This window comes from Halichoeres trimaculatus, unplaced genomic scaffold (assembly GCF_033239565.1).
Source record: "Halichoeres trimaculatus isolate MK-OKI-2021-1 unplaced genomic scaffold, fHalTri1.1 fHalTri1_scaffold_11, whole genome shotgun sequence".
Lineage (NCBI taxonomy): Eukaryota > Metazoa > Chordata > Actinopteri > Labriformes > Labridae > Halichoeres > Halichoeres trimaculatus.
Genome location: NW_027437189.1, coordinates 28,486,131 through 28,511,081, shown reverse-complemented (window position 1 = coordinate 28,511,081; position 24,951 = coordinate 28,486,131). Strand labels below are relative to the sequence as shown.

Here is a 24,951-nt window from a genome sequence, read left to right as displayed (position 1 = left end):
TGTGTGTGTGTGTGTGTGTGTGTGTGTGTGTGTCTGTGTGTGTGTGTGTGTGTGTGTGTGTTCAATCATGTAAACCTGTCTGCTGAGGCTTATCTGAAGCCAGATTTTACATTGGTGATCACTGATAAATAAACACACACATGCGTGTCTTTGTTCCTGGATGTTTTGATGAGTTAAGATAAACAGCTGCATGAGATCAAAGGTTTCCACGGAGACCTGCTCGTTAAGGGTGCAGGTGCAGGTGCAGAACTTTGCCCTTGTTACTGTAATCTTCTGAAGATTTTGTGGCAAAGCAAGAGTCCGAATCTCCTGTCACCTTGCCAAAACCGTGAGGGCTAGAATAAAAATGAACACACCGTAGGAATCCTGAGACCCAGAGGAAGCTGTCCGTCTAAATTTCATGCACGAAGGTCAAGAACTGGACCCAAGAGAGCGATAGATAGATGAGGGAAATTTGACTGATCTCTGAGAAAACCCCTCAGGAATTAACATGGAGGTAAATTGGTTTTTTTTTTTAACTTGTCATGACAGTTGGCCATTTTGTGAAAAAGTGCTCCATCCTTTTGCTTTAAAAACCACTTTGTCAGAAGCAGGACAAGCCTCCCTACATTTTGACATATAATATTCCTATGTGGGGCAAAAATTATGACCAAAAGAGCAGTTTACCCAGAAATTTTCCAGGTGTTGTTTCCCCCTCCCCCCACTCTTTCGTTTAAATCTCCCGCTCTAAGCTGAAACATTCCATCCAATACACACCAATGTTAAATGGCTCGAAGAGTTGAAAATCATCATGACCTTTGAAGGGTCATTGTGAAGAAACTATGAATGCTAGGAAACATTTGAACCCACTGAATGAAGCCAAAAGATAGCTGAATATTTTGAAGTTTGAATGGAGTTTGTAGCTGAATGTATGACTGAATGAGAAGGGTTTGAAGCAGGCTGAAAAAATGTCCTGAAGAGAGGAAATTTTGAAAATTTCGCATTCATCTCTATGGGACCGAAATTTCGTAAATCGTTGAATATCTTGGAACATTTCTGAAGAGTCATAGCCCCCTTGTCCCCACTGAAACACACGCTTTGAAGTTTGAACGGTGAAAATCGGTTTAAGTTTGTAGGAGTTTTAGCGGTCAAAAAAAGCGGGCGGAAGAATGAAGAAGAAGAAGAAGAAGAAGAAGAAGAAGAAGAAGGAGAAGAAGAAGAAGGAGAATACATTTTTTTTTTGTCACAGAAGAACATATGCTGTGAATGCATTGCTGCATTCACAGCAATTAGAGAAATAACAAGCTGGGAGACCAGCTGGAGGAAGAAAAAAGAAATGGGAGACTCCCTCCATATTCAGGAGTGTTGGCAGCCTGCCAGCACTCCCAATCGGTAAAAGTAAAGATTTTATGTATAAAGACACAAACTGAAGACATTTTCTCTTTCATTGTGGGTTATTTTAGTAAGTTTTGTAAAATCACTGAAGAATTTTAGTCATTGTTTATGTAAAGCCTCGTTTTTATTTTTTCAACAAAAATGTTTTTGTTTACTATAATAACCCTGACATGTTAACACGGGCATGTCTGTTACTATTCTTCGCTTTTATTTAAGAAGCATTTTTGTTGACTTCTTTTAAAGTTACATAAAAGAAATAACCTGTTTTGTCAAGTAGTGCTTGTTGCAGTCACTCCATATTTCTAGTAAAATATTCAGGAAAATCAAATCTAGAGTTACTGCACCCAAATGAATGAATGAATAAATAAATAAACAAATAAAGAGTGCGACCAAATCATGTGCTGGTGTGACCAACTGAGAAAGTTGGTGGCACCAGTGCTACCAGTAAAAAAGTTAGTGTAGAGCCCTGATTTAAAATAAGCCTAACAGCAGAGTTGCTACACCATATGAAAAGAAAAAATATATTTTTTAATAATCATCACTATTGGTCTTTTGAGTGTTTTTGTTAAAGGGATAGTTCAGTTTTTTTGAAGTGGGGTTGTATGAGCTCTATGTGACCACTAAGGACATTAGATACAGTAGAAAGGTGTCTCCTCTTCCTCAGTAAGACACAGACTGTAATCAATGGTGACGAGGAAATAGACGCTAACAGGGACAGACGGTACCAAATTCAAAGGCTATTTTCTCTGCCTACAAGAACTAAAATTAAAAAGTAATACCACAGTTTAAGAGTACGATACATAAAATATTTTAAGTGCATTAAGTCTTCGGAAATATAAACATTTATCTGGACCTCACTAACTCATGTGTCCTTACGCGCAGCGCTAGTGCGCTCCGTCCCCCCCTCCTCCTTTCAGCTGTAGGGAATGTAAACAAGCTATGCTTCGGGCGCTGTTTCTAACCTCGTGTAAGTTTGAACGAGTATCGTAATTCTTTTGTTTGTACTCTAAGGATTGTGAGGCAGCGTAGGAAATTCAAAATGAGTGACTATGACAGCGACGATGAAGTTCCATTCACTTTGGAACCAAAAGGATACCTGTATGAACCTTAGTAGCTACACAGAGCTGCTACAGATGGCGACTGAGAGAAATACAGAGGAAACATCCACGAACACTGGACATCAAGATAGAGTCAGAAATGCTCAGTGGTGTAAATGTCTGAGCTGTGACTCAATGCCCACAGATGCTGAGTGTTACTGCTGTCACGAGTGGAACTTGGTGACAGACACTCTTCAGGATTTGACTGAGGACACTGACTCTCAAGCTGTCTGTATAACTCATCACACAGATTTCCCTGCTCTTCTGAATTCTGGAGTGTCCTGTAACAGCAACAACAACAACAACAGTCGTGGCAGCAGTAACACTCAGTATCTTGATGTCCAGTGTCCGTGGATGTTTGTATGTTTGTAGTGTATTTGTTGTTTTGTCATCCCATTACTCAACTACTGCTTTGATGTATTGACTGTATGCATTTAAAAAGAAAAAGAGACACTTTCTTATCTAATTATGTCATAATTGTTTTACCACCAAATTCGCTCTTCTCCTCCTCCTCCTCCTCTTTTATTACAAAAATAGGTTAAAGGGGCAAGGACGGGCATGGATTTACATGGACTTTGGATTGACAGAGTTAAATTTATCTGTTAGCTGTTCTTTTGTGAAGTTTTCCAGAATTCATGCGCACAAGTGTAGATTCATGACTGACAAACTTTGGTCTCTGAGCTGATTGTGTGATACTTGGATCGTGAGGGCAACGTAAATTTACGTCGTTTTACGTCGCTCTACGGAAATGTCACCGAGCTAACAGCGAAGCTAGCGCTAATCCTAATTCGAACACGTGCCTAAAAGTAGACCCTAGATGAGTTATTTTTTACGTTTAGTGTTTACTACAATGGAAAAACTAAATAGAAATGAAAATAGTCAGTTTCATATTTTATTAAGTCACCCTTGCCGTACCATCCGGTCCCATGGTGTAATGGTTAGCACTCTGGACTTTGAATCCAGCGATCCGAGTTCAAATCTCGGTGGGACCTCACCCTTTTCTTCCTATATACGCCTCTCTTCCTTGAAAACAACAGGACTGCAGACATGTTTTTTTGCTCTGACAGATATGTAACGTAATTTTCACACGAGAGATTTCTCAAGTAGGGGTGAGGGCTGGGCTACATCTGTACCCTGTTAATCCTTTGTAACCCAACCAGTCACAGTCAGTTTTTGCTCCATAGAAAATACTCAAAGTACAGATACGCACAGAAATCACCGTTTTACGCAGATTTACTTTATTTCCTTTTTTCAGTCACTATTTATACTTAGTTTATTGAAAATTTTTAAAGGCATTTCACTCAAACACAAAATAACAGGGTGTAAAAGGTCAATATTAGCACATTTTAGAATAGGAAAATAGCAAGCATTGTAATAACTAAAAGTAATTCTGAAGAACGCACAGTTTGAGGTTGAAACAACTTTATTTCCACACATAACTGGCAGCTGTAAAATATATTTACAGTAAAACTGGCTTTAATTTGACATTATTTTAAGATTTTCTTGGAATGTTTCTAAAATTATTCATAAATAACTCCTTGAAAGCTGGTTTTTGGGGGAACAGCGCTGCCAAGAGTGAACAGGATTGGATACCTACCACCTGCTAAACAAGAGTTGAAAACCAATAATTTTAAACAGTGACTTCTCTCCCCTTGTCTAAATCTCCATTTTTTAATGGAATCTTGCTGTACACACATTTAAACATCTGCCCTGTACAAAATAGAAACCATCAAGTGACTAGCTAAAAACCAACAAAATGGAGGGATGGTGATAATGCTGTCTGCAAATGTACATAAAGGCATGCCAATCCCACAGAAAAGCTACACATCAATGTCTGAAGATGGCAGTTTGTGCATTCAAAATGGTTATAATTACAATAAAAACTAAAAAAAAAAGAAAGAAAGAAAGAAAACACTACACTTTCACAACCACAGTCAAAATGCCAAACATTACATAGCAGAAAGAACACTGTTGTGATAAATACATTGCAAACCTTTAAAAACATCTATGTACACACTTTGTTGTCTTGATTTGTCTGCAAAAGCAAATGTTCTGCAGGGAAACTAAATGCATTGCTCTGTTTCTATTTGTGAATCACATATTTTGTATGTGTCCTTATTTGAATCTGCAACACTCCCGGTGTTTTGTTTTTGATGGACTGAGTGAAGAGAAAGACTGAAACTGCAGCACTCCACGGCTCCATTATCTCTGCACCAGTAATTCTCTTGTACTCAAAGCTCCGCTTCCAGCTTGAATTAGCAGAGTCGTAGATGTGCAGAACAATTTAGTTCCAGGAAGTATGCACACAACTCAGGTGAGATGAAGCCCAACACCACTTTACAAACACAGTATGCTCTTGTGTAGCCTGGATTTCTTATGATATATATACTTTTTTGTATTTTTGTCTGTTTTATTTCCTACTTAGTTACAAGAGAAGTATAAATGAACAAAAAATAATAAGATGCCCTTCTTTACAGAGTACATTCTTGGTTCAAGTGAGGTCTGATTTTAGTAAACTGATAATCTGTGCAAGCATAGCTGACATTGAAAAAATCCTTGTTGAAATTAAATTAGCAGTAGAAATACTCAAATCTTTCAGTCTGAGTAAAACTGAAAAAATAAAATAAAATATTATAAAAAAAAATGACGTCAACAACAACTGACTGAGATCTGCAGAAACAATGAAGCTGAAAATGAAGGTTTCGATACGTGATATGGCCGGCACATAACAGACTCTTTGTTTTCAGGTCTTTTTTGATTTATTCTTTTTACATTCTAAAATAATTTACAAAAATCTGAAAGGCATTAACAAAACGCTTTTTTTTCAGATTTATCAGTCTTCTCTCTCCTGTTTTTTAAAAACAATTTTAATTATCTACAGGTCATACTTCCTGAACTACCAGTTTATCTTTTTTTTTTAAGATTTATATACAAGTTTATACACTCAATCAGGTAATGCAAAGGTAACAGAATTTCCTCCATCTTCATCAGTATCACTTCAGTGAACAGATTCTTGCAAAGCTCTCTTTTTGTGTGTGTTGGTTTGGCGCCCCCTGGTGACATTAGCAGTACATCTAGGCTTGGCTTTGCATGTGTAATTTCTTTTTTTCCGCCCAAAACTCGTTTTTTTTTATTTTTTCAGCTGCCGAGCCGATTATCTTTACTGCCACAGCAGTTAGAGGCATTACGAATTAAAAAATGAAAAAGTTTCTTTCCTTCTTTCTTTTGCACAAGGTCCTGTTTGCTTTGAGGGTTCACAAAGATCAAATACTGTTAATGTCAGTCTGTTTCATAACCACTTAAAGACTCCTCAGGGGAGCTGTGATGTGCTTTCTTTGATAAAGGGTGTTACCCTACCTTAGCTTGGTTGCAACAGAAATATCTTTATTTAGCTCTCAGAAAGAAAACATTTAAATAACTTGTGTATCTGTTCTTTTCCCAGTCAAAAAGAAATATTTGAGTTTCTGTATAGCTCTTTTGACTGGGACCAAATCCTCTTTTCTCTTGCAAGCCATCAACTCAGCCATTAGGGGTTATTCCCATCCTCGCTTACGTATATGCAGATGATACTCAGCTCAGCTTGCCATGGAGAGCCTTCAGCATTCTTTTTATGTTCTTCAAGTTGCGCTGAAGGAAATTAAATTGGTTTTAAATATTCAGAAAACCTGTTATATGTTATTTTCCATGACTAGAGGTAATATTGAAAATAACCTTCTAATTGCCACCCTGCTAGGTTCCAGTATTGAGGGTGTTACAGGATATCTTCTTGTGTGGAAAATTGTTGGCTAACCATGGTAGTTATTCTGGCATTTTAATTATTTTATGTTTATAGATTTCATTGTTCTTATTGTTTTGACTCATTCCTGTGGTAGCCATAACACATTTTTTTCTGACTTATGTCGTTTGTCAATTTTGCGTGTACTCAAAGCATTGTTTTAAATGAGGGTCGCGCTAAATGATTTCTCTGAGAACTTGAAATAAATATTAATGATGATTTTAGTCTTTCACCGTGTGGTACAGCTGTATGGTTTCCCTGTCTGTTTGTCCTATTCTGATTCCGTTGCCTCTCACCTCATGGGTAAAATCAGTCGTCATTTCAAAACACCTGTTCTTTGGTGTTTATAAACTGAAGCATTGTGTTGGGGGTGCAACACCTGTCATTTCAATGTGAGCATTGGTTTTCTGCTGTCCAGATCCCATCCTTGGACTGTAACATTCATTGGTCGTAGTGGTGTAAGGCTTGAAGCTTTGTATGGCAGATTATCACACAAACTCAGAACCCTGCAAACATGATGTCAAACAGCAGGTTGGAATTTGCATCTTGTGTGTTTTAACAATTAAAGATAAGAAAACACAATAAGTGGACTTCATCCACAGAACAAGCTGCATGTTTACAAAAGACATTACTATGCTATGATGACAGGATAATGTCGAAAAATTTAACCAGATATCTGTGTGAATATCACGCTGTTTAAGTGCTTTCAGATCTTTTATACAAACTTTATTTACACTGCCCTGCTCAGTGAGCCATGCTCCTCTTCACACTCTCTTTAACTTCCTCTATGTACATGTAAGGGAGACATCAATCATCACCTCTGTGCTCCCTCAGTAAGATTTCCGTCGTCTGCTGCCCTTTCAACATGTTCACCTCCCCGTTGCTGCACGAGCTGCCTCTCTTCTGCTGCTCTTTAGACAGACAGTTGCTGGTTTTATGTCGTGCAGAAGTTTTGGCAGCAGGTTGCTCCAGGTTGATGGTGGCACGGCTGGTTTCAGTAATGGAGGAGTTGTGGTGGTAGCTGTAGTGGCTTGTAATCGGTGTTTCTCCCCAGCTGGCTCTCCCCCAGGCAGACTTCCACTGAGCCCACTTCCTCTTCAGAGCGGTCTGCGCCTGGACAAAGAAAGTTAAGAGAGAATTTAACTTGAGCTGAGTTTAACACTGCATATACCTACAATCAGTTCAGTTTGTAATTTCTTTCTTAGACAACTGATTGTTTCCCAACCCTTAAAAAATGAAGTACATGATGTTTATGATCTGGTTTTATAATCTTTGCTTAGATTTGCTTATTAATTCTTGACCAAGAGATTTAAATACAGGCCTCTGCTGACAGAGTCCATGGGTACAACCAACAAAGGATCTCGTGATGCTGACACAGTCTTATCTCAGCAAACCTTATTAGATTTTCTTTTATCGCTCATTTCTTTAGATGCTTTATTCACCACTGTGTGGCCACTGAAATCCCCATCCACCCTCACCCTTAGATATGTTTGATTCTGATAAACTTAAAACCTACAGAGGACATAAAGCTTTCATTTTTTTTGCAGCGCTCTGTAATATGACCTGCCATGCAGAAAATGAAAATAAAAAAATAAACAATTATTCTACTTTATGCCACAATCTCATTGTCAATATTCATCTTTTTTCCTATTTTCTCATTTTTCTTATTCCTCTTACCTCAGAGTTGCAGAAACAGAAAATAATGGCCACCAGGAGTCCCTAGAAAATGACAGGACATGGATTAAATATTAATACAGAAACAGATGTCATTGAGAATATGGGATAAATAATTCATATACATCATCAGTACGGTAGTTTATAAATATAGAGAAATAAGACACGCTTTCGTCTTCCTCCTGGGTTTTAAATATGACACTGGTTATGAAGTAGCACATGTTGTTTTTATCAATACAAGAATCAACTGAATCTAATTTTTAAGAGTGGTTAAAGAAAGCCTTTAAGTTATAATGAAAAACTGAAATTATTCTATGAATGAAAACTTTATTTATACTTTAAATCAGGGATGCAAAACTTATTTTAGTCGTAAAAATCAGCACATAATAACCTGTGTTCCTTTGTTTTAGTGCAAAAATGTAAATCAGGGGTCCCCAAATGTTTTCCCATCGGGGCAAAACAACTTTTCCCCTCTCAGATGGGGGGCTAGGGTCAGTTTGTAAAAAAAAGTGTGACAATCGAAGAGGTGTCCAAACGTAAATATTTATTGTTTCCCAGAAAGCCACACGTTAATATATGTTAACCAAATATTAATAACCCTTTCTGGGACCTTGACAGGAAAAAAATCAGAAAATAAATAACAACACTATTAAAGAAATATGTAACTCTATTCATGAAATAAATCACAACTAAATAACCCTTTTCAGGTTTTTCACAGAAAAAAAAACATGAAATATTAACTTTCTTGTAGATACCACTGTTTGCATCTCCCTCTCATCTACTTGAAAACCAGGAAGCAAGCAGGCTAAGAACCCGAACTAAGTGATACAACACCTACCAGCACAATACATTTCACTACCAGTATGGTTATATAACAGGATTTTTTTTAAGGGAGGGGTTTCAGATAGGCCACAAATGGCAGAAAGGTGGACTAGAAAGTTATGTCTATGCCTGTGTAAGTCTCAATCACGTGGCCAGACTGAAAAAAAAAAATCATAATGCGCCTCTGTTATAGTTCAGGGTCCAGGCAAGATGTGGAGGCGGGCCGTATCCAGCCCCCAGGGCATAGTAAGGGGACCACTGATGTACATTCTGAGAATATTTACATTTAATATATTATCTGTTTAATAAAACATAATAAAACATTTGGAACAACTTGGAATTTCTTGAGCCAAATAAGAGCTTTTTTTTTTAATAATATTATACCTCAGCTTATCATTTACACGTTACACTGACTTAAAACATTTTGAAGTTTCTTTGTTTGAACTTTAAAGTTGAATGTAGTGTTAACATTTTACCTGGAAGTGACCAAAGATGTTTATCAAGAAGTCATAGATGGCCCGGCTGATGTGTCCCTCCGGCCTCCAGGGGAAGAGCATGTACTGGACTCCGAACAGAGGGATGAGGATGAGAGTGGCTCTCACAGCCTTCATGTAGGTTGTAGACTCCGCACAGTGAGTCTCCCTCAGCTTGGTGATGAGAACTCGGACAATGTTCAGGAGGAAGAATAAGTTCACCTGTATTGAAATGACAGGACGCATATCATCTCAAGAGCTACAATGACAGTGACTGGCCTGATGGGGGTGCTATGGTGACACTTTCAAATAATAATATCTCATGGATTCAGCATCTTTAACCTCTTCTACCTTAATATGAAATCTGAATGTTAAATTATTTTACTGATTCAACCAATTTAGGGCAAGAAGAAAGCTTGCAGAGTAAAAACACAGCCTCATTTACAATTAGGATTATATTTTTGTTCTTTTACTGAACAATATTTACTTGTTAAGTAGTCTGACATTGCAAATTGAAGACGTAGTGCAAAAAGCTTCATGAGTGAAGATAAAAATGTTCAAATCTATTATCTGACAATATCTGCGTTCTGAAGCTTCAGAAAAATTTAGTAAAGGCCAGTTGTGCTTTTATTTGATCTCTTTCAGACTTCTGCAACTCTTTTTACATCTTGGAAAAAAAACATACGGCAACAGTCCTTCAGGTGTAAAGACCGGTGCTCATGTAAAGACCATTTCACTCATGCCATGACACCATGTCTGCTGCAGCTACCAGTGAATTTTGGAAATAATCTGAGATTGAACTGATTGCTTTTCAGGCACACAAAGGTTTTGCACTTGGTTTAAATGCAACTTAATAACTCGTAACTTTTAAGAGGCAAGTCATATCTGAAGATCCTCTAGCAGAGCTGCTTTTTTCCTTTCAAAGTACAGGCTCGATTCAGAAAGTGGATGTACCTTCTCTGTTGTAACACTTGAACTGTTTCGAGAAAAAAAACAAGCAGGAAATATCTTTTTTCACACACTTCTATAAAGAGGATTTCATCTAAACCACTTTTTTATCACTTGTGCTGATGCATAGTAATATTTTGGCCAGCACCTGATTCCTCTCTGACTGCTGGGGGATTTTTTTGTGGCAGCTATGTGCATCACATAACAAAGGGTGAAAAGTAACAAATTACATTTACTCACGTTACTGTAATTGAGTAGTTTTTTTTGTTTACTTAATACTTTTAAGGTAGTTTCTAAAATCTGTACTTTTACTTTTACTTCAGAAGCTTTTTTAGTAATGTAATTTACTACATTTTAAAAAATATCAGTTACTAAGTAAAAAAAGCTAAATTGAAAGTTTGAGCTGAATAAAAAAAAAAAAAAACACATTGCGCAAGAGACAGCTGCTGTGTCCACCACAAATAAACACCACATAAGAAGAATTATAAAAATTGGGAGTGAATGATGAGCAGAACAACAACCTGGTGCTAAATCACAAGAAAGATGGAGACAAAAAAGACAGACAACAGTTGTGCAGACCTAACTGGAGGCAAAACGTTCATTCTCTGACAGAAAATGAAGTAAACTTCCGGCCATATTTGAGGGAACACTTCAGCTTCAGGTGCAAGAAAGGCAACAGTTTCATTATGCACCGTAAGCTGTGTTTGCCCAGAGGGACCGAGGTAGCGGCTTGTAAAAAACTCTACATCAAACTTACACAAACACATAGAGGTAGGATAAATCTTAATATTTCTGCCCTTGCAATGGAAGTTAAATATGTTTCATAGATTAGTATGACGAGGTAAGGCAAAGGTGTGCTTCAGCAGGTAATCGGGGAATACTCTGTCGTGTTGACATGTTTCCTGTTGTTTATACAGTTAATTTGTAAAGACTTCCCTTAACTTAACAACTTTGAAATTAAAATCATTGTGTCCTTGTTGCACTTTCAAGGAGAGATCTGTTGTTAGAATAAAAGAAACTAAGCAACTTTTACTTAAAGTACATTTTAAACCAGCTACTTTTTACTTTGAGTACATTTTTAATGGGTACTTTTTCTTTTACTTTAGTAAAATTTCTTTAAAGTAACAGTAATTGTACTTGCGTAAATTATTTCAGTACTCTTTCCACCTCTGTCACATAATCTAATTTTCCAGACGTGTTTCATATCTTGTTTTAGTTGCTTTAATGATGTTTTATTGTTAAATGCACATGTGCCAACAATATATCCCCTTTGCATTTGCTCCAGATGAGATATTGTTACCGTGTGTTTTTTCTTTAAATGGTTTGTTGTTTTTTATTGACAGGACAGCTGAGGACAGACAGGAAATGTAGGGAGTAGAGCGTGACCCTGCAGCAAGGACTATAGTCTCTGTATAAGGGTCGTGCTCCAGAGAGGCCAGCTGTGCACCGCTGTGATTACATTACTCACGAGCAGTGCAGCTGTAATGGGTCCGTGGATGATATAGACCAGGGATGTGTGTGAGCTGATCCAACACCTGAAGCAGAGTGAGAAAAAAGATTTGACACATTTCCTGTCATCTCTGTACAGAACAGAAGTCTAAAGACTTCTGAGGACTTAATTAAAGCATGAATTATTTATCATTTAATTCTAGCCTCAGCAAACTAAGAGCTCACTGTGGTACACCCTGATGAGGTTGATCAATATCATTCCCTCTCAGAAATGATCGAACACGGTAGAGGAGAGACAAACAGAGGGCAGGGAAGGAGAAAAATCAAGATCTGGTCTCAGGCTTTGCATAACACAAGAATATTAAAGGTTTAACCTGTCATTGTAGAAGAGTCCACGAGCCACGGCGTAAAAGAGGGCGGGAACAACCGGAAAACCTTCATACAGACAGAAACATAAAGACGTACCAGAGTGAAATCCTGGAACATGACAGTATTACCCAGCAAAAAATGAAATCTAATAAGTGTTTCAGTTTTACTTTTTTTTATGAGAACACAGGTATTTGACTTAATAAGAACCAACACTGCAGAAAAATATCTATTTCAAGATATTAAAAAACAAAAATGACACTTGAATTGCTTGCAAAAAGTTTAAAAAAAAAGGAGATATGTTCGAAAAGCTAATTTTCCCTCTTTCATTTACGCTTTAATTTAGACATCATTTTGTCTTTGCTTCCCTAATTTTTAAGTACAGGTGCCCACTGGTTCCTCCTCCTTACAGGCATGTGGAGATAAAGACAGAGAGACGTTTGCCTTGGAGTGACCTGAGCTGGAAGCATGAATAAGAGCCGAAATGAAAAATCCACTTATCCAAGCAGAGAAACATCAAGGCTTCAAGGTCACATCTCTTTGCTGAATTAAGGCAGAAAATTGACATTTTCTTCCAGGACAAATAGCAGAGACCAAATCAAAGTCATTAATACAGACATTCAGGTAAATTTATACAGAAATGTTTGGGTATTTTAATCTGAAGACTTACTGATCGTCTTGAAAACAGCTGAACCCAACTATCCCTTCATTCACAGAAGATAAAAGGTCTGAAAAGACCTTCAGTAAAACCAGATCACTCTGAATTCATTTCATATCATCACAGAGGAAAACAGTGATGTTTGTTTTTTATTTGGTATATTGTGAGAGGATTCGTTGAGAAACTCAGCATCCTTAAAGAAACAGAATGTGTTGTTTTCTGGTCTGTGTTTGGTCCTGGACTCTAAGTCCAGAACCAAAATTTTGCGGTCACTGAAATCTGCCTTTGTGTTCTCTCCCTGTGGTTTAGGACAGAAACACACCTGTTGAACATTTGAAGACCTGTTAAAAAAAATGCACAAGTATACATTTTGCCCTGTTGGATCTTAAAAAGGTTCTGTGTAGAGTATCAAAACTCAAAGTGGAAAAATGAGAGTGAGACAACGACAAAAAAAGAAAAAAAAGAAAAAGCAAATAAACTAAAAAAGTCTGCTCATCAGCAGAACAAAAGTTTAAGACCACAGTCTTTTAAAGCCAAAATCTGCTCAAAAATGTGGGTTCAAAGTTTTTTCTGTCAGCTATTCACGCTGTCATGATCTCCTGATGGCAAAGACAAAAATGCTTTCTCGCTTTGAAATGTGGTCGGACTGTTGAGCTGCTTAAACAAGGCCTCTCAGAACACGTCATTACTCCTGAGGTTTGACGCAGTGAGACAAGTCTTCCAAAGGAATAAGCTCACTCTTCGGGACCATCCTGTGTGTTCCCCTGATCTCAATCACACTGAGAATATTTGGAAATGGATGGAGAGGAATGGTCATCATTTCCTGACAGCTGATGATCCTCCGTGAAGCCATCTTCAACACTTCTTCTGGAAACACTTGCACCAAGCATGACAAAACAAATTTTTGAAGTGATCAACAAGAACAGTGGAGCTACTCATTACTGAGTCCTTTTTTAAAATTTGATTTCTACTTTAGAGGGGTTTCAGATTTTTTGAACTGTGGTCTTAAACTTTTGATCAGCTGTCAAGCAGTCTATTTCAGTTTAATTGCTGTTTTCAATAAATACTATTACTTACTCTTTCTCAATTTTGAAGCTCTTCCTGGAACATTTTTAAGATCCAACAGGGAAAATGTGAATCCTTGCAATTTTTTAACTGCTCTTAAAATTTTGATATGGTGTGTATAAGGTGAAGCTTGCTTTTGGGTTGGTCTCATACTGTATATTCCTTTCTCTTGACTCACCCCATCCCAGGATGTAGTACCAGAAGAGCTGCTGTTCCCCAACAAACACCGCCACGATGATGAGAGTGTGGAGGTAGATGCCTTGACACAGCATCCAGAAGTAGTTTGAGGTGGACAAATACTGGACCAGCACAGCAAGGACTTTACAGCTCACCTGACAGACGAGGAATGAATTAATGTCACTTTAGAAGTGCCAGGTGAGATGGACACAGATTTGAAGCCATTTGGAGCACCATGAGGTTCAGTGTAGGGTAACGTCAGAGTGGCATACTGAGGTTAAACTGAACCAAGAGATAAAACCAAGTGGCTTACTGGGTTGCTGCCATGTATGGCCTGGTTGTTGGCAAAAGTGAGCGAAAGCCAGATGATGGTGGTGATGGAGTTGAAGATGTAGGAAAGAAACATGTTCTTGTGGAGGGAGATTCTTTGGCAGCTGAGACTCCTGAAGGACAGAAACAGACAAAGTAAAATTAGACTTACACAAGTCGAGCTTCTTTTCAGTCACATTAAGGCCCCGTTTACACGACATATCATCTGAATCTAAAACACAGTGAAAAAAAATCTGTGTTTACACGGAAATGCAGAGGGACTGAAAATGCTGTAGTAAGCATGCCAGGCCTGTAGTCAAGGCTATAACTGTCTTGTCCAGAAGCCGCTTTTGGTAGACTTCAACCGAAGTACAGTTGAGCCGATCATCTGTTGTTGTATGAAGGAATACTAAGTGCAGAAGTGGAGCAACAGATGCACATTTTGTTGAAAGACAGTCAACAGATACAGCACATCGAGCAGCACAAGCACAACACGGTAGTCTGCGACGATCGTATCAACGGTACTGTTGTCCCGTTGAATGCGCACGCTGAACAGTGTGTGACGTCAGCGTTTCCGCTGAAAAACGCTGGCTGACTGATTGATTACACAGCAACTGTGTCGGCAGCGTTTCAGAAAAAAATCACACTGTGGAGGCCGTTTTTCAAAAGTTTTAGGTCGGCTGAAAACGCTGTTTCCGTGTAAACGCAAGGCTGAAACGCAACAATACGTTTGCGTTTCAGCCTGAAACTGTGTTCGTGTAAACGGTCCCTGAAATAATGTTCACATTTTTAAACATGTATGACACGTTTCCTGCTCCTACAGCTTGGGAGGGCTGAACACTTCTAGAAACCAGATCTGTTATAAACACGCCTTTTGTACCACAACCTTATGTGACTGAACTGTTGACTGAGCTGTTGACTGTTTTCAGAGATGAGCGAAGTATCTCTGCCTCCTCTTTCAACATGGATAGAGTTTAACCAAACACATCCGTTCTCTTAGTGTCTGGGATTTAAGTTTCTTAAAATGAGCTAATTCATATGGCAGAGCTCACCCTCTCTGCAGGGGTTAGTCCCTGCTGAATATCTGGTTTCTTATGAAAGGGACCAAACAGGATCTCCTGAGGCTAACACAATTACTATTGATGAATACCTCCTACAACCCCACTTCAAAAACACAGAAGTGAGGCTCTCTGTTACATACTCTGAAAATATAAAGCACTACTCATGACATCCTCTAGTCTGTGATCATGTTGTAGTCGATGATGTTCCACATTTTGGCAGCTAGAAAGAAAACATACCCACAGTATGTTGAAGAGTCAGTTGAGACATTTGAAAGACAGGACTCACTTGAAGTAGGAGAAGATGATCAGAGAGATGACGAGGGAGACGATAGACAGACCGTGACCCACCATGGCCAGGTAGTACAGACTGTAGGCCAACTATAGGGACAAAACAGAGCCACATGTACGCAAACAAAGGCTACATCTAGGATTTTAACTGGCACGGTGGAGCCAGTGCAATGCTAAGATGTTGTGCATCAATGTATGATTGCTTGTTTGCAGAATGGCAGGAAGGAAACATCTGTAGAGCTTATGAGTCTTTTGGGGAAATTCTGAAAACAAAGTGTTTCCTGGACTGCAAATAATGAAGAGGTACTGAGAAAATAATCCTCTTGTTGTTAAAACTTAATGGGAATCTGATGAGGTTCAATGGACTGTGTCCAATACTCTGTCTCCACAGAACATTCCTGAAATATCTGTTAAGGGCAGGAGAGCTTTGCCATCTTCATAACTTGTATGTTTACATCTGTGTAAGTTTGCATCTCTGGATTTGTTCTTAAAGGTTTTTTGTTTGTTTTACCTTGAGGTTTTGTTCGGTGTGGGCTGTACACAGGGTGTAGTTTGACCAGACTCTGTTGCTACCCGGGTGGTGGAACCACTGACCATCAGGGTTACACACTTTGGTAACCTTCTCTATTAAAGACATAAAACACAAAACTCACTGCAATACAAGTCACATCAGTGTATTCTCTGTGTCAGCAGGAAGGGACGGAGATCGATGACAATATATGAATGAGACACAGTATGTGTCAGTCTTTGTTTGTACTCCAGCCTCACCTGCAGGATCGAAGTCTGCAAAGTATTCAGGACACATCTGCACAGCCACCCCTGGAGCTGAATCCCCCCAGCACAGCCAGCCGTCCCACGTACGGTTACAGTATGTTCCTACAGGGGGCAGCAGGCACATGAGCTTGTTAAGCTTGCAGACATTACACATAGCAGATCTAAACACAAGTTAAATCTTTAATATTAAAATGTGTTTTCATTCTAAGTACTTTCCTTTTTACATCTTTTATTCTTTAGCAAAACCCTGACATCCTGTTCTCCTAATCCTGGTAAAAATCTTTTTACCAGTGTTTATGAAGCCCTCTATGACATTCTAACAGGAAAAAAGCTGAGTTCAGCTGTGGACAAGGCTTTAAATATAAGAAATATGTCTCTATTAAAGCCTTGTCCACAGACACGAGGCAGAAAACTATTTTGACTTGTAGCCAAATTAAAAATTTAGAGTTAAAACACAACATTAAATTACCACAGCTGAGCATTAATGAGGTGTCAAAGAAGAGAAAGTGTGAAAGAAAAATCTAAAAACAAGATTCATTACTTTAACTTTAACTGCTTCTCTCTCTCTTTGTTAAAAATTAGTCTTTTTCAGTCATTTTTTTGTAGTTTAAGTAACACATTCAATTTCTGCCTTGTCCCTGAAAACCTTCAAAAGAACTTGGAAAAAAAAAAGGGACACAAAATTCATTTATGTTACATCAATCATGCAGAGAAAATTACAAGTTGGGAGGCCTATTAAAGTGTTAAAGAATAAAAGGAACAGCTGTGAAATGAGTGTTTACTGTCAGAGAATCATAAAAAAAACTGGAGTGTTGAATTTTTCATAAACCACACTGGAGGCTGAATCATATAAATTATCTATTTAACAGAAATGGTGTGTCACTCCTAAACAAACTGCGTTTCTACCCGCCCGAACAAAGCTTGTCAACAATAGACGGTAACCTGGCAGTACCAGGTTGCACTGTGGCATGCTGGGAAACAAAGCAGAAAATAACATTTCAAAGCCGTGAATACTAAGCTGGTTTAAAAAAAAAAAGCAGAGGGAAAGAGACAAAGGCCAAGTTTCCTTTCTTTCAAACTCACTTCCTCTCAAGCTCTCTCTTATCGGTGCAAACTCCACAAACTGTTGACAGATACAACAACCAAAAAACGCAAACTAATAAATCTGCATGGATTCAAACCCGCACTTCCTTATTTATACATACTTCTTTATAAATGTTAACACAAAGCTCAGCACATCAGAAATGCACCAGTGAATCAGTTTTAAGCTGGCATTCCTCAATCAGCTTAATTAAGAGTATAAAATGAGTTTCTCCAGCAGAGCAGAGAGCTGAGTAAAGAGCAGAGGTCCCGCTTCATCTGCTGGTGGAGGTGTGTGAACTGAGAGCTCCTGCTGTCAGGACTGGGACTTAAAGCTGTGGTCTACGATTTGGAAGCTTGGTAACTATTAACAACACAGTTTACGAGGCTGTTATGGTCCGATTTACTCAACATAAAAAAAAAAAAAAAGCTGCAATTTTCAAATGTGCCTCATCAGCCAAACTGGGTTTCAGCTCGAAGACCATGGGTTTAGTATCTACAGTACTTCAGGACCTGTCTGAATCAGAGCAGCTGCTGTCTGCATCACTCACCATCCAGAGCTCCCTGTCTCACTGAACGCCCCCCTACTAGAGATAGACCGATATGGTGTTTTCAGGGCCCCAACCGACACTGATTTTTTGTAGTCAGGGGGACCGGTAACCAATTTTTAGAGCTAATATTTTATTATGCTATTTTGAATAATACAAACTCCGACACTTAATGCAGTTTAAATGCCTTTAAGCAGGTGTTTATTTAACAGCTCCCAGAATCAGCAGCATGTCTCACAAAGTTAGATGAAAACTTAATGAAACTGGGACTGGGATGTTGGTTACAATCTCCGAAGAGTCTGCTGCCTAAGCTTGCCTTTGAAACATATATTCTCTCTCTGGAGTTTCTCCAATCGGCAAAACCTTTTCTTCTCTCCACAGTGAGTGTGAGCCCTGTGCATGCACAGCTTTCACTGCTGATTGGCTGTTACCTGGGCCATGGCAAACAGACATGACTTTAGGGGCAGGTACCAAATCAGGTACTTTTGTAGGTACCTACCAAATTCCATCTGTAGTACTGAGTACCGATTCACGTAAAATCAAAAGTTAGCATAGTTAGGTACCTAAACGCATCCTTGTGTCTGTGAGAGAGTGGAAGAGTGGGCAATTCTCCATGCTGGACATGAACACAGCATTGCAAGATTATATATTGAGAAATGAATATGTAAAATTAAAAAACCTTGAGATTTTATTATTATTAAACAAAGAAATATTTATTACTATATTAACACACACAAAATAACCAAAAATTGGTAACTTTGAGTACCGATACTGATGGCCGATGGCGAGTATCGGTACTGTATTGTTTCAAATGTGAAAGATACCCATCCCAACATGACTCTGTGGTGGAAATCACTGCATGGATTCAAGACCATGAAAAAAGCAGTCTGTTCATCGTTGCCTTCTCAAATGCAGGTTAAAACTGTACTCTGTAAAAAATAAACTACACATAAAACTGATCCACCAGATTCTCTAGGACTGAGTTGCATATCAGGGAAAGCGCCATTAATGCTGAACATTATTTACAGCTTTAGGAATAACATACTCCAGACAAGGCTTTTCCCCAGGAAGACCTTACGTATTTCAACAAAAGAACTCAAAACTACATTCTGCACTGATTGCAACAGAATGGCTCAGTAGAGTCCAGGTGCACAACTGGCTTGTCTGCAGCCCCGACTTTAAACCCACTGAAAACACAAGGTGCTTCAAGAAACTAAAGCACCGTTTTCACCAAGCGGTCAGGGATGGATCAGTACAGTTTGGTTTGGTTCGAGGGCGGCTGTGGCTCAGTGGTAGAGTAGTCGCCTCTCAATCGGAAGGTCGTGTGTGTGTGTGAATGTGTTAGATCAAAAAAACTGATGGTTTCCAATAGGAAATCCACACATCAGTGTGTGAAGATGATGTGACTGGGTGAATGAAGACCAGCAGTGTTAAGCGCTTTGAGTGGTCTGAGACTAGAAAAGCGCTATATGTGTACTGGTCCATTTACCATTACCATTTACAGGTTGGATCAGTGAAGCCCGATCCTGTTTGCGTTTTCAAAGCCAACTGTGCCCTTCTCGGGAGGCGGCATGTGAGCTGGATGCCGATAGCTGCGTCAGCTGCAGCAGCGCAACACAGTGCACCCTGCTAAAAAGTCCAACAAAGAAGAAAACAAAGAGAAACAATGGGAGACATCCAGCAATTTGTCTTCTTTGTGATTTCAATGTGGCTGTTTGTTACAAAGCGCATTCAAACTTTGTTTCAGAGAAGGCTGTGTGCTGCGAGAAGAAACACAGCTGCCACTGTCATATGGTAAGTGACAATTCCTTCGACCAATCAACAGATAGCACTGTTTCGAACTCCACCTGTCCCGGAACCTGTCCCGGTTTTAGCCAAAGGAAACGCTACAAACTGTGTGCCATACTAAGACGAACTGAACTGAACTGAACCACTTGGTGGAAACAGGGCTAAAGACTACAGCAAAGAAGACACTGAACTGTTGGGCCTAACTGTATGTCAAGAGTGGGACAACTTTCTATGGACACCGGACACCTTGCTTCCAAATTCCCAGAAGCATGTTGCTGCCATCAAAATGATCACATGCACATAGTTTCTTTGAATTTTACAGTTTTAACAGAGGGTCCTGACACTAATGCAACCAGAATTTAAATAAAAAGCATCAGTTCTTCTGCAAATGATTTGGCTTTTGATGTTTTCTTTACAACCATTTTGTATCGCAGCACACAGCGTTTTAACAAAAGGAGCCCGTGGACTTGTAGGCGATCTTTATCACCATGAAAATGAAATTAGTAATGAGCAGTGCGGAAATCCTGCCATTGAATTTCCCTTGAACTTTTCTCTAGGGAGAGTTTTTCAGACAACAGATTCAACACTTCAAATTAAAAGTATTACATGATTAGCATTTATCTACATCCGCCAAAAGCATAATGTGTTAATAAGATTAGAGAGATGTAAGTTCCTGCAGGGCGGCTGTTATCAGCTGTGATTACAGAGAACAATAGGTGCAGTTTTATTACCTTCTTCGATGTGTTTGGGTTCATTGATAATCCTCAGATAGCACTCAAACTGAGCAGCCAGGATCTCTCGTCTGGATTTTTCTGGCATGTCTGGTATTTCACTGATATTCTGCTGCTGCCTCTCCAACACTTTCTCCACAGCCGCTTCAGACCACACGTCTTGAGTCAGAGACACCTGGGGGAAATTTGTTCAGTAAATGTTAGCGGCTATACAGTCTCCGCTTCTGTATTGCCAAGAGGGTTAGATTCAAAAAAGAGGGATGGCTATGCATTTACAACAAACTGATGAACACTCACCTCTCCACCCAGCGCCAGGACAACCGTCAGTGTGAGAGTGAAGGTCCTCCACATGTTCCTGAGAGGAAAACAAGAACAGAGACAATGCAGTTATTTGAGTTTTCATCATGGTTAGCGCAGAAAGTGCTTTTAAACTCATGCTTGGTTTAAATATTTAATAATAATCACTGTATGAGGGAGGATGGATGTGTGGCAGAATCTCTTTACAGTATTTTTTTTTTATTTTTAATATACTGTTCATGCAAAGATGTAATCTCATATAAAAAACACACCAACAGATTCTACATTTCCCTCACAAAATGAGACAAAGACTGCTCTTCAAAACTGGATAAGTAAACTTCAGGATGTGAAACTCATTAAAAGGTTGGACTAAAGATGACCATGAGGGATGTTCACATTCAGTAGTTTCTGCGTATAAAAGCAGTCTAAATTTATCTTGCTGCATGCTATTGCTTACAAGCACAGAACATCTCAGAATGATTTGTTCCAATCTATTAAAAGAAATCTTTGAGGATTTATGAGGGGGAACGACCCTAAACTGATTTTCTTGTAGGTAAACAAAAACTGCAGACAAGCACGGCCCTGATGCAGCTCTGGGAAGATGTGTGTAATGAACATCTAACATTGAACCTTAAATCTAAACTGACTTAAACAAATAAACTATCATGAGGGTCTAACATAAGCAAGACCTCGTGGTAATTTCATTGTAAGTCATTTGTCAGAGTGTATAAGGAGTGTTTATGTGCTTGTGTGTGTGTGTGTGTGTGATGACAGTGTGTGTATTTTCTCATGTACTGGAACAGGAAGTTCAAACTCCAGCAGTCATTCCCCTCCACTGTCCACCCAGGGTCACAGTAACAGATGTGTGTTTGTTATTAGTGTTGGCCTCGTTGGGCTAAAGGGCAGTGAGTTCCCTTCAGAGGGTCTAATTATTCAGCACAAATCTGCAAAACCAATAAAGCTTCACACAGAATTTCTTTCCCCCTTTTTCATCCATGATTTTTCACAGCTCAGAAAAATTCTCAAACTTCAAATTGAAAATAATATTTTAAGTTTTTACAGATTGAAGCCATTGAATCTGCTTAAAGATGCTATGAAGGGGATCTGTTTTTATTGGACTGCTTCGCCATCTTCTGGCCCGTAATCTCACTCACACTGTTCTAAATGACTTTTAGCGAGGTGTGTGTTTGTTTTGGAATTAAATGAAGATCAGATCAAAACAAATTTTCTTTGTTCAAGACGACTTTTTACTGGATACAATGCACAGAGGTAAGGGACTTATCAGTGCAGTTAAGTAGCACTACAGTTTGAGACATCAAGCACACGTTGTTGCAGCCAGCAACATGTTAGCCCGGTGCTTCAACGTATCTGTAGGCTAACGTAACAACAAGCAAACACAGTCAGTTCATACATTGGTTAAGTAGCTGTCTATATGTAGACATATGTAGCCCGGCAGCCCGGTGCTCTAAGACATGTCTGTTATGTGTAACGTTACTAAATCCTGGCTATGTCCTGCCAGTCATCTACCAAGCAGAGCTAACGTAACCTCACTCTTCATTTTATTGATAGACTCAAGTTTGAACAGACCACTGCAGAATAACTGCTGACTGTGGGTTGGAGTGAACATTATCACAAACAGATTAGCCCCTGTGTTAGCCTTTAGCTCAGGCAGTATCACTCTCCTGTTTGGCTTTCTTCTGCTCTGCAATCCTTTTTGTGTCTGACAGTTAGACTCCAGTGTCCACCATCACTACAAAATGAATCAAATAAATTGCTTTCAGCAGAGAAAAACACAGATCTGTGTGTTTTATCTCTTCTTACTACTAAACTTTGTCAGCTGGGGTGGTGTTGTCATAGAGACTTCAACGTGCTGTCCTGTATAGAATAGTCCTACTCGATTAGATTGGGAAGCTAAGAATTAGCATTTTAAAATATGCTGTGACGGTGACCTGTGATATTGGTGCCAACAATCTCATTTTAAAGTGTGGATTACCATCAGGCATATATCTAAAAGGGAGACTTTTTCAAGATCACTTCCAAACTCCTCACAGCCCCTAAAGACACCGAACATGTCAGCAGACTTACAGACAAGCTATAAAATAACACACATGAATGCAAACTTGGACAAATAACAAATGTGATATTTGCAGATAGTGTTTAGTGGGATATAGAATGGATGATTGTCCAGACTTATTTGAAACAATTTAGTGCCAATTTTCTACATTTGCACTAAAGCTGATTAAGAGCTCAGATTTTCTAGCAGACTGTCAAAAGCAGTTTAAGTTCAAGCTTTCAATAAACACTTCTTTCATCAGAATTGAAGAATAACAGAAACCTAAGTACTCGACAACACTGTCATCATGGAGAGTGAAAATTAAAACCTTCTTCATTTTTTGTTTGGGCTCGTTTCTACTCTTGCACACAGAGCTAAACTGAACTGACACACAGAGCGCATCAATGAGTAATGTTGAATAATGTTCCAGAGAGCTTTAAATGTATGTGAATATGCAGTGATTTTGTGTAGCGTCCACACCCAGAGGAGTCATGTACAGGACAGAAGTCAGCTCTGTGGACTCACCCGGTGACACAAAGCTTATTATAAAAACATTTGTTTTGTGGTAGCCTACATAACTTCTCAAGGATAAATGATTTGATGTTTATGTGATGCAAACATTTTTCTTATTTTCTGCTTGGATTTACACTTTGATGTCACACATTTAAAGAAAGTTTCTCAAATTACAGAGAAAATAAACAATAAACTTTCATTTCAACACAATCATATGCTGGTTTGACTGCTCATAGTCGATTTTCTTTCATACATTTTACAGAGTGATGGTTATATTTATCATTTCAAGTCCCCAGACAGCAGACGAAATAGAAAACAGACCAGAATGGAACAGAATAAAAAAGGGAACATTGGATTTTTTATGATGCTCCCTGAAGCAGCTTTAAAAATTAAATAGTGTTAAAGAAAAAAATAAATGCAACAAATAAAATATCATTTGGACATTCTTTAGCTCACCAGTCCCTAATGATCACCTGGAAACATTATAAATCTGATCAGACCAACGATTGTGTCAAGGTACAAGAAGTGTAGTTACCATATGCATATCTGCAAGCATGCTAGGTGAACAAGTCTGGATTCGTATTAAAAACTGAAGAAATGTTTTCTTTTTACTGCCTATCTTAAGCGTCAGTAGTCCAAGGTCCCCCTCCCTGACATTTAGAGATGATCTCACCTCTGACGAGAGGCTTTTCATGACCTCTTGCGTGACCACCAGTTTCAAAGATGTGTCAGTATTGTTTGCAGTCTGACCACCAAATTAAAAAGCAACAATGATTTGGATTTGAGATGAAGCTGAAGGGTTGTGGGATGCAAATGCAGACCGCAGGAGTTGGAAAAGGAACAACCACAAAGATCATGGGCGATTAGTATGCAGGGCTTGAAGCAGGAAAAAATTCTGTGCCTGAAAGCGGGGGTGGGGGGGGTGGGGGGGTGGGGGGGGTGTTTACTGCGTTTAGTTTTGTTTTTATTATCAATTATAATAATAATAATAATAATAATAATAATAATAATAATAATAATAATAACAAAAACAACATTAAACACAGTAACACTAATTTTTTGTTCACACAAACGGTCAGTCAGCGATACAGCATAAGTACCTGTGGCCATCGCTTCTGGTAGGGTCCACAATTTTGTTGTTGGATAATTATGTTTGATATGATCAAGACGGATGATGAAATGCTAAAGTTTACCTGAAATAGATTTAAAACCTTTTTAAATATAAATGACCCCTGTGCACACTCAAATAAAGACTACCTAAATCAAGTATTCAGCTCTGAAATGGTTGTGCTCCTTAAATATGAAAATATGCAGACTATTGAAACAAAGTAATTAAAGGAGGAGCATAATATTGCATTCAATGAAAGTTGTGAAGGTTGAAGATTAATTGAAAAAATAAAAACTAAACTGAAAAAGCTTTCTAGAAACACTGTCTACTTTAATATTTTTTTACAACAGTAATTTTTCACTAATAAACTAGTACCATACTTTCTGGACTACAAGTCACTTCGTAGTACTGTCATACATTTTTTGAGGTCGTATCAGTCAAAAAAATGCGTCATGAAGACGAAAATAACGTAGGCCTACATAAGTCACACTGGACCATAAGTTTCATTTATTTAGAATGATTT

General features: G+C 38.6%; 1 protein-coding gene and 1 non-coding gene across 3 annotated transcripts in view; one reads left to right on the top strand and one right to left on the bottom strand.

Annotated features, from left to right (window-relative positions):
- The first annotated feature begins 3,391 nt into the window (after positions 1-3,391).
- On the top strand, positions 3,392-3,463 carry trnaq-uug (transfer RNA glutamine (anticodon UUG)). Its single transcript has one exon. It is a non-coding gene; the product is annotated as a tRNA-Gln (tRNA).
- A 3,547-nt stretch (positions 3,464-7,010) lies between these two features.
- Positions 7,011-24,951, bottom strand: part of calcrl2 (calcitonin receptor-like 2) — a 38,404-nt gene continuing 20,463 nt past the window's right edge. For both annotated transcript variants that reach the window (XM_074681920.1, XM_074681921.1), the window contains 12 exons: positions 20,755-20,812; positions 20,458-20,632; positions 16,305-16,412; positions 16,048-16,160; positions 15,535-15,626; positions 14,192-14,321; positions 13,880-14,033; positions 11,987-12,047; positions 11,632-11,698; positions 9,219-9,437; positions 7,924-7,965; positions 7,011-7,359 (listed from right to left, as the gene is read on the bottom strand). In XM_074681920.1, the coding sequence (XP_074538021.1) occupies positions 7,054-7,359; positions 7,924-7,965; positions 9,219-9,437; positions 11,632-11,698; positions 11,987-12,047; positions 13,880-14,033; positions 14,192-14,321; positions 15,535-15,626; positions 16,048-16,160; positions 16,305-16,412; positions 20,458-20,632; positions 20,755-20,812 (1,525 nt within the window). In that variant the 3' untranslated portion in view covers positions 7,011-7,053. The remainder of the gene's footprint in view (positions 7,360-7,923; positions 7,966-9,218; positions 9,438-11,631; positions 11,699-11,986; positions 12,048-13,879; positions 14,034-14,191; positions 14,322-15,534; positions 15,627-16,047; positions 16,161-16,304; positions 16,413-20,457; positions 20,633-20,754; positions 20,813-24,951) is intronic.